This window comes from Xyrauchen texanus, chromosome 5 (genome assembly GCF_025860055.1).
Source record: "Xyrauchen texanus isolate HMW12.3.18 chromosome 5, RBS_HiC_50CHRs, whole genome shotgun sequence".
NCBI lineage: Eukaryota > Metazoa > Chordata > Actinopteri > Cypriniformes > Catostomidae > Xyrauchen > Xyrauchen texanus.
Genome location: NC_068280.1, coordinates 5,008,920 through 5,019,191, shown reverse-complemented (window position 1 = coordinate 5,019,191; position 10,272 = coordinate 5,008,920). Strand labels below are relative to the sequence as shown.

The 10,272-nt window shown below is 37.6% G+C and overlaps 1 protein-coding gene across 1 annotated transcript; it reads left to right on the top strand.

Annotated features, from left to right (window-relative positions):
• The first annotated feature begins 4,855 nt into the window (after window positions 1-4,855).
• LOC127644256 (homeobox protein OTX1 A-like) lies at window positions 4,856-9,703 on the top strand. The gene is made up of 4 exons (XM_052127347.1): window positions 4,856-5,313; window positions 7,602-7,765; window positions 8,044-8,195; window positions 8,778-9,703. Exons 2-4 carry the CDS (start codon window positions 7,669-7,671, stop codon window positions 9,594-9,596), a joined length of 1,068 nt encoding a protein of 355 aa, XP_051983307.1. The 5' UTR covers window positions 4,856-5,313; window positions 7,602-7,668; the 3' UTR covers window positions 9,597-9,703.
• Window positions 9,704-10,272: the final 569 nt, after the last annotated feature.

The following is a 10,272-nucleotide window of genomic DNA, read 5'->3' as shown; positions in this document are numbered from 1 at the left end:
TGTAATTATTGCATTTGACTATTTGATAGTTTTTCAACACATTTCTCATCTGTAGACTTAAACTTGTGTTCTTCAGATGCCTGGGCTAAATAACTTTTTAGATGGCTTGACGTGGGTATTTCATGTGAAAACAAAACAAACAAATATCTGAAGCTTAGGGCTTATCAGTTATGTTATTTAAGTCTGTAAATATTTGAAGAGTCCAGAAATCGGTTTTAAATGACAGATTGTTATATTTCTCACTCAAAGTAATCATTTAGGTTTATTATGGTTTAAATACAGCCTGCTTGAATTAGAGGCTTGAAAAATCATAATTGCATGATTTTAAAACATTAAATTATGTAAAAACTAGGCCTAAATCTTCAAATTAATCTAAAACAAAAATTTGGTTATAAATCAAGTTATAAAGGAATTGCCTAAAAAAAAAAAAAACATTTTAAAAATAAGATGAAGAAGAACATACTGGAACTCACCATTTATGCAAAACAATATACATTTCTAAAAATGTGCACTGTAAAAAAAATTCTGTTCATTTTACAAAAAAAAAAAAAGAAAAGAAAAAAAATGGCAGCTGTGGTTGCCCGAAAAATTATGTAAACAATAATGCAGTAAAAATGTAAACAACTTTACAAAAACCTGTAAATTTTACAGTTTAAAACGTTTGTAATTTACATGACCACAATGGCACTGTAAAAAGAAATCTGTTCAATTTATTGTTAAAAACTCTAAAAACCTTCTAAAGCTGTAAAAATCTGCTTTATACTTTACTTTGAGTTATTGTTAATCACTAGTCAAATTACAGAAGAGCACATGATGACATGAAGTTCATGAATAGTGGCTCTTCCAGGAGCAATAAACATGTTGAGACAAACACAAACACTAAACACACCATCAGGGTAACACATGTGAAATTTAAATAATGCATCAAATATAACACAGAACACCCCAATGTATGTAACTGATATTATAGATAATAATATAACTATAAGTAATGAATCCTATATGCCTATAGATAATAGGCCTATTTGTGTTCAGTAAACCAATTTAGTTCTGTTATTTATTAGGTAAACATGACTATTTATGTTGTGACAACTTGCGATGTTAATGTAATATTTTAAGTTGGGTGGACTTTAGTCCCTGATTGTCAAGTTTACTCAAAAAAGCGCTTGCGATAAGTTGCCTTATAATTTAAAGTTGAATCAACTTTTTTTTTTACAGTGTATTCCCATAAAATATAATGAAATGTAATGGGTCATGCAGGGAATTGTGGGAACGCCCCATTATTGTTTTTAACTGTAATTTTAACAATAATTGACTGTAAAAAGTGCATATACTCTCTTGTTAAACAATGTAAACAATTTTATGATTTATACTATATTTTATTATACAGGAAAATTATACTTTTTAAATAAAAAAAAAAAAAAACAATTCAACATTTTAAATTGCAAACACGTCTGTATTGTCTTTTAAAATATATGAAAATGTTTTACTGTATATTTTACAAACAAGAAGGTTTTATTTCTGTAACATTTTTACAGTGTAAGACATCTTAATCTTTAGATCACTTCTAATAAAAACACACAAAAACTCAAGATTAGTCCAAGAAAGAGCCTTTATTTTCATTTTCGATAGTTTGTGTCAACAGGAATAACTACAAGAACTTCAACTAAACTAATGAAGTTTACACGTTACATGTTCAATTAAAATGAGACTTACGCATTAATAATAATAATAATGATAAAGCACACAACACACAAAAGTCTCAATACAGAGAAACGAAAAACTGCGGCAGATTTACTCCAGATGTAAATGTTATAAGAGCCGCACGGAGAAGTTACCTGCGGATCCACACAAACGCGAACTCGAAGAATCCAGGTGTTAAACCGAATCGTTACTTTTCCTTTTTTAGCGAAGCCCTGGAGAGTTGAGGTGAGAGAGAGACCTGTCCTGACTGGCACACATGCTTTCACGGATTTACAGGGGATTTTATGCACCATCGTTTTAATAAGCACCGACAGTTTACAAGAGACACGAAAATCCGCCTGTTAAAAGAGACCGAGCACACACACGCACACACACTCACACACACACATGCACACACACATGCACACACACTCAAACACACTCATACACATACACACACTCACACACACGCACGCACACACACACACACACACTCACACACACACACACACACACACACACTCACACACACTCACTCAAACACACTCACACACACACACACTCAAACATACTCACATAGACACACGCACACTCACACACACACACACGCACACGCACTCACACACACACTCACACTCACTCAAACACACTCATACACACTCAAACACATACACACACTCACACGCGCGCTCACACACACACACGCACTCACTCAAACACACACACACACACACTCACTCAAACACACTCACACACACTCACTCAAACACACTCACACACACACACACTCAAACATACTCACATAGACACACGCACACACTCACACACACACTCACTCAAACACACACACACGCACTCACTCAAACACACACACACACACACTCACTCAAACACACTCACACACACACACGCACTCACTCAAACACACACACACACACACACTCACAGAAAACTTTCTGCATTTTTACATTTTCAAAAAACATAGTTTAGTATGATTTATAAGCTGTTTTCCTCATGGGGACCGACAAAATGTCCCCACAACGTCAAAAATGTCAGGTTTTACTATCATTATTGGGACATTTGGTCCCCACAAAGTGATAATTACGCACTCACACACACTCTCTCTCTCTCTCTCTCTCTCTCTCTCTCACACACACACACACACACACACACACACACACACGCATACTCTCTCACACACACACACACACACACACACTCACTCATACACTCACACACATAAACACACACTCAAACACACTCACACTCACACACACACACACACACACAAACTTAAACACACACACACACTTACACTCACACACACATACACACACACTCAAACACACACACACTTACACTCACACATACACTCACACACACTCACTCAAACACATTCACACATACACTCACACACATACACACACACTTACACTCACACACATACACTCACACACACTCACTCAAACACATTCACACATACACACACACATACACACACACTTACACTCACACATTCACTCACACACATTCACTCAAACACAATCACACACACTCAAACACACTCACAAACTCACACACATTCTCACACACACTCACACATACACACACACACACACACACACTCTCTCTCTTTCACACACACATACACACTCTTTCTTTGTCACACACAAACTCACTTTAGGCCGGCTGATCCTGCGGCTTTATGGGTTTATACTGCTCAGTAAACTCTACTGCATTTTGGGATTACACAAATACCCCTCCGACAATAGGTTAGTGCCACTAGATATCTTGATTTCTACGGGATCGATTCTCTCGTCTATAACAGCTTTTCATGCGCTCCAAGATGGGAATTGTTCTAGAAATCCTTCTTGTGTTTTCTGGTTCTAATGCTGTAATGGTGTAGGCTCATATTATTATTGTTCTTTTTTTAAGTATTAATATCAGCTAAGATTTTAGGGGGGTCTTATATTGTAGCTTTCTGTATTATAACTTTTATAAAGTACGCTTTTAACACTGGATAAACATTTATAGCCTGCTATAGGCTACTTTTGATCAATGATTTAAAATATTTGTTATTTCTTTAAGAACTTTTTTCCATTTCTATAGGCCTGCAATATCCCTCAAGCACTAATTCTTGAAATCACTTTTGTTGAAGTTTAGCCAATAATTAATTGCACCACACTTTTAAGTGAATTAAACATTAATACAATTATTTAATCAAATGAAGATGAAAGACGGTGCAAGTCTGACAAAAAAAAAAAAAGGAATATTCCGGGTTCAATACAAATTAAGCTCAACTGACAGGACTTGTGGCAAAATGTTGACTACCACAAAAATGTATTGCAACTCATCTCTCCTTTTCTTTAAAAAAAAAACAATCTTCCAGTGAGGCACTTGAATGGAAATTAATGGGGCCAAGTTTTGAAGGGATTAAAGACAGAAATGTGAATCTTATAATTTCATTAAATCACTTACATGAATTATTCTGTAAACTCATGTAGGCCTATTATTTGAGGTGTAAAGTTGTTTAAATCGTAATTTTTACAGTCATTTTGGGGTTTTAGTTTTGTTGACATTACATCGTCATGGTAACATAGTTGTAAAATTGGCTATAACATTACACAGAATAGGTTAGTAAGTGATTTTATCACACTTAAATCATGTTTACACACATATTGTTTATGTCTTGTGGCTATACTTTTGAAACAGTGATTATTTTAACGTTCAAAAATTGGCCCCATTCACTTCCATTGCAAGTGCCTCACTGTGACACTTGTTTTGTTTAAAGAAAAGGAGGGACAAGTTGAAATAAATGTTTGTGGTAATCAATATTATGCCACAAATCCTGTCGATTGAGCTCAGTTTATTATATTGAACCTGGAATATTCCTTTAAGGCTTTGGAGAGATTTGTTTCAAATCCTAGAAAACTGTTTTACGTTTAGACTCAAACAAATACGCTCTCATGCAACGCCATGTATTACTTTACATAGGCTAATTCAAATGTATTAGCATTGTTATTTTATGCATGTTGACAATCAACGCTCGTATTAGTAAAATGACGCATTTACACCGAACAAACGGCAAATGAATTTACAAATTCGACCCTTATCGTGTGCATTAACTGTCCTGCAGCGTTACGCTAACGAAGGCGCGAATTAAACGTGTATTCAACTGTTTACTCCCCGAAAGACTCGCACATTCACACGGTTAGTATTTCGCCACACTAAAGGGGTGGAGTTACCGCGCGCTTCTCTTTCGTGATTGGCCAGACCAGTCGTCTGTAAAGGAGGGCGAGACTTTTGATTGGCTGCGGTGGGCGGATCCACAGGTGTATTTTGCTCTTAGACGGACAGGGCGTCAAGAAGGTGATCAATCTCAATCCGTCAGCACTGTCGCGTGGAGACCAACGTTGACGTATTGAGTCCTTTTGGGCGCCGATTTTTGATTGAGTGCAACTTGATTCGAGTTCGTGCCGAAATTGGGAATTAGTTCTGAAGTTTGTGGCTAATTCGTTTTACCGCAATTCAAACAATCAGCTGGAGTCAAGACCTGAGGCCAAAGGTGATTTTTGGTGCTGTGGATTTCTGCACGGACCTCAAAGAGAACTGAAGACCAAGAATTAAAAGGTAAAGCAAAAATATTTCAAACATCTGTTTCTATCTATTTCAGCGCAGGTAAGTTTTAATAGTCACTAAATGTGAGAGAAAGTACTGATTTAGTATTTTAGCAGACGCTAGCCATTTATTTAAGTTACAATAGTGCTTTTGGAAAATAATTAAAGAGACACAAAACACAATTTTTGTTTGCTAAATCTATTTAAAATATATGTGTTGCTCAAAGAAATATCCCGGGTTCACAACAACTTAAGCTCAGTCGACAGCATTTGTTGCATAAAGTTGACCAGAAATATTTTGTTCAATTAATAAATAAAAGATTAAAAAAAACATTAAGCATTTTGTTTTTAATTGCTTGACTTACCAAATAACTTTATATGGGCCTTAAAGTGTCAGGCTGAAAATGAAAGACATGGTGGTCAATCTTAACTTTTGAAAGACTGTGGATTTTCTTTAAATGTCTTTAAATCTGACCTTTTAAAGGTATATTCCGAGTTCAATACAAGTTAAGCTCAATCGACAGCATTTGTGGCCAATTGCTGATTACCAGAAAAAGTTATTTACTCATCTCTCCTTTTCTTTATAAACGGGACAAATCTGGAGTACAGTGAGACACTTACAATAGAAGTGAATGGGCCAATCCGTAAAAGTTAAAATACTCACTGTTTCAAAAATACAGACACAAGACGTAAACATTAAGCGTGTAAACATTATTTTAGTGGGATAAAATCGTTAACTAAACTTTAAGGTGTGAAGATGTACCTAATTTTACATCTTCGCCATGACAACTTATTGCCGAAAACCCTACAAATGTAAAAATGTTTATTTAAACAACTTTCCAGCTCAAATAATCCACATAAGAATTAATATAAGTGGTTTTATACAATTATAAGATTCATATTTCTGGCATATTTCAACCCTCCCAAAATTCACTCCATTCTCAGCCATTGTAAGTGCCTCACTGTAACCCAGATTATTATTTATTTATTTTTTAACAAATACATATTTTATATTGGTAATCAATTATAGCTATTATGACACAAATGCAGTCAACGGAGTTTAACTTATATTAAACCCGTAATATGAATTACGCAAATTGCCTACATTTGTAATCGTAATTACCGCAAAACTTTGCGTGCCGGTGTGAACGAAGAAAAGTAGAGTTTGAGTCTAGGGGACCATGTCTTTATTTAGTTAATAAGGTTTCTTCTGCAAATGGAGTCCCCTCTGGGTCTAATCTAAATGGCTATGGAGAATAATTTGCACACTCACGGGCCATTTACATATAGTTAAACCTCGATTGTGGAATTGCAGCGGTGTCTTCAGGCCCATGTTATCTGTCCTCAGCGTGGGGTTAATGGGGCCGTTCATAGGCATGAGGAGCGGAGAAAAAGCGCAACATGTCATTTACCGAACTTTTGTCTTAATACATTTGTACTATTGCCTCATAACAATTGCAGCGAAACAAAGTTTGGTCCTCCCAAATAATTCCAAATGCGCATAAACCCTCGAGGTTGTCCCCGACCGGCCTCCATAAACATTAATAAAATAAAACACCGCTTCATTCCCGACAAATGTCTCAAGGCTTGACTTTTTCGTTAATACAGACTTATTTAGAGGATTATTGGGTGGTTCGTTTCTAAACGGATCCAAAAGGTAGGCCTATACCGATCATTATATTAAAGCCTATTTGTTATAAACATATCTTAATATGTAGGCCCACATTTATTCATGTATTCAGTAAGAAGGATCAAACCTGGATCTCAATAATAATAATTATTTCATAGCCTAGGCCTATATATAACACGTGAGCTTTTTAGGTCTTTAAATACGCTTTTTATAATTTTGTTATAGGTTAAAACTACTATAAAGTAAATTCCACTATTTTAAGACCTTTATAAATGTTTTGGTAAGCACAAAGAAATGATCAAACACTTTGTGGTGTTGCATCCAAGAGCGCTTAACAGGGCATGACGTGTAAACGGCCAATTAGTGTTTGAATCCCTTGATTAGTCGAGTGTGAAAAAGAGATCATGAAAGGCAAGACATTAGCAATATTTCCGACTGATCGCTCTCGATTTCTTTGTAGCGTAAATTGTTTTTACAATTAAGTTTAAGGAATGTATTTGTAACCATTAGGCCAATTTCTGACGCTGCATTATGTGATATAGCTACAACTTCATGTCATTTTATAGCCTACTATATGTAGCTACACTGCTTTTTCAAAGGTATTGTGCCAGTTATTAAAATAGCATTTTGTGGTCCTCTTTTCGATTGTGTTTCATTGATTCTTGCTGCAGGTGTCTCGGATAAGAAGGATCCGGATTTTGCGGCTCGAGCGCCGTTGCCTCGTAAGCTCAAGCTACGATGATGTCATATCTCAAACAGTCCCCGTACGCCATGAACGGACTGGGGCTCAGCGGGGCCACCATGGACCTCCTCCATCCCTCCGTAGGATACCCGAGTAAGAACACATCTTTGGAAGATAATCTCATGCTAAGTTTTTACACAAACGATTTTTGCATTAAACTAAGAGCCATCATTGTACATTTGGGTTCAATTACTTTTTATATATTTATACATATCAATATTACAATGATTTAAAAGCATTATGGTCGAAGTTATCTTGGCTTTGAAGTGGCTCTGTATGCAAAACTTTTCATTCTTGGGTTAGAAAAGATGTTTAGATCTAAAAGTATTATAATAATATTTTAGTAACTTCTGTTGTCTTCCTTGCTGCAGCAAATCCCCGTAAACAGAGAAGAGAGAGGACTACTTTCACTCGCACTCAGTTGGACATATTGGAGAATCTGTTCGCCAAGACGCGCTACCCGGACATTTTCATGCGCGAGGAAGTGGCCCTGAAAATCAATTTGCCCGAGTCAAGAGTGCAGGTGAGCGTTCTTGATTTCAACTGTAGAGCTCCTGACTAGAAGCAGACCTATACATCGGTTTTACCGATTAATCGGCGCCAATAGTTGCTTTTTGGATCTATTGGTTATTGGCAAAGGTTATTAAAAATGCCAATATGCCAAACGTTTCCAATCGGGTTTTTTTTTTATTGATTTTCAATAAACCTCATCTGGTGAAATATATATATATATATATATGATGATCTTTGATCATTCTCAAAATGTTTTTAAATAAACTATCGGCCGATTAATCGGTTATCAGCCTTAACCACAACTTTAGTTATCGGTATTGGCAAATCCACTATTGGTCGACTTCTAATCCTGGCTTTGAGTTCATAGACATCTTAGTGTTTTGATTAGCAAACATGGTCAGGTTTTACATTTGCTTAAGTGATGTGCAGCCATGCAGTAGTATACAGATAATCACACAGATTTCCATTTCAGTTGGAAAGTCCTACTAGTTATTTAAGAGTTTATTTCTCGACATGAGCTCTTGTAACTGATATTTTAGCCTAGATTGCTGGATCTTCTGAGGGTTTAATTGTGGAACGTGTGTGTTGACAGGTGTGGTTTAAGAACAGAAGGGCAAAGTGTCGGCAACAACAGCAGAGCAGCAGCAGTTCGAAGATCCGTCCAGCGAAGAAGAAATCCTCTCCGTCCCGTGAAAGCCCGGAATCAGAAAGCAGTGGCCACTTCACTCCTCCAGCTGTCTCCAGTAACAACTCCACTTCCTCATCCTCCTCTTCCTCTTCAGGCACCAACCCCACTGGTCGTAGTGGAGTGGGTCTGATCAGCAGCTCTTCCACAGGAACAACACCTGTCTCCTCCATCTGGAGTCCCGCTCCAGTCTCTCCCCTACCCGCTCCACCCTCCCTCCCTGACATTTCTCCCCCAGCTAGTGCGTCCTGCATGCAGAGGGCCATTTCAGGCAGTGGAGGTACCACAGGAGTGCCGTCATATCCTATGCCCTACAACCAGGCTCCCAGCTACGCCCAGGGCTACCCAACCTCTAACACTGCCTCTTATTTTGGAGGCATGGACTGCAGCTCCTACTTGGCACCCATGCCTGGCCATGCCCACCATCACCACCCACACGGCAATCACACACAGCTGAGCACCATGGCGGGCACCACTGCAGTCTCATGCAACCACCCACATCACCCTCACAACATCGGGCAGAGCAGCGGGCACCCACACCCGCATCACCCTCACCAGGGCTACAGTGGCACAGGGCTGCCTTTCAGCTCCACAGACTGTCTGGATTATAAAGATTACAAAGAGCAAGCTGCCGTGGCATCATCATGGAAACTGAACTTCAGCTCTGCAGCGGCAGACTGCTTGGACTACAAAGACCAGGCAGCTTGGCGTTTTCAGGTCTTGTAGGGACCATTTTAAAGACTATTAATGTTGTTAATTAAGTTTGCTTGTTTGTTTACCTTTGGAGAAGTTCCTCCCACAACATTACAGACTTTGTTGGACACCACAGGGTGCTAGAGGATGACATTGGGAGGTGACTTTCTGTGCCAACCTTTTCCACCTTTCATGGGATTGACTCAGAAGAGCTATAGGGACCAATGTTTGGCCCTTACCAAAGTTTCTCTCAAAAGATACTGATATTCCTCAAGCAACATTAAATGTGTTCCCACAAAATTAGGGTGGGTTGTTCATCGCCTTAATTGGACAAAAATGTTTAGTATAAATTTCTTAAGACACCATGCACTCCCGGCATGACGCACTGAATGAATGAGACTGGAGACACACGAGGTTTTGAATAATGAAGGCAATAATAATGTTATATGATTTTGTTTTCAAGGGACAAAGTAGAGCCTGTGAAATGTAAAAACAAATTTGCATGTGTTCATTTAATAAATATAAGCTAAAACTTGATCCGATTTGTTTTTAATTTCTTTTTGACTTACTAAATAACTTTATATGGGCCTTGTGCTAAAAGTGTCAGGCTGAAAATGAAAGAAATTGTGGTCACTCTTAACTTGTCAGACTGTGGATTTTGTAATTCCTTACATTTCTTTAAATCTAACCTGTCAAAGAAACATTCAGG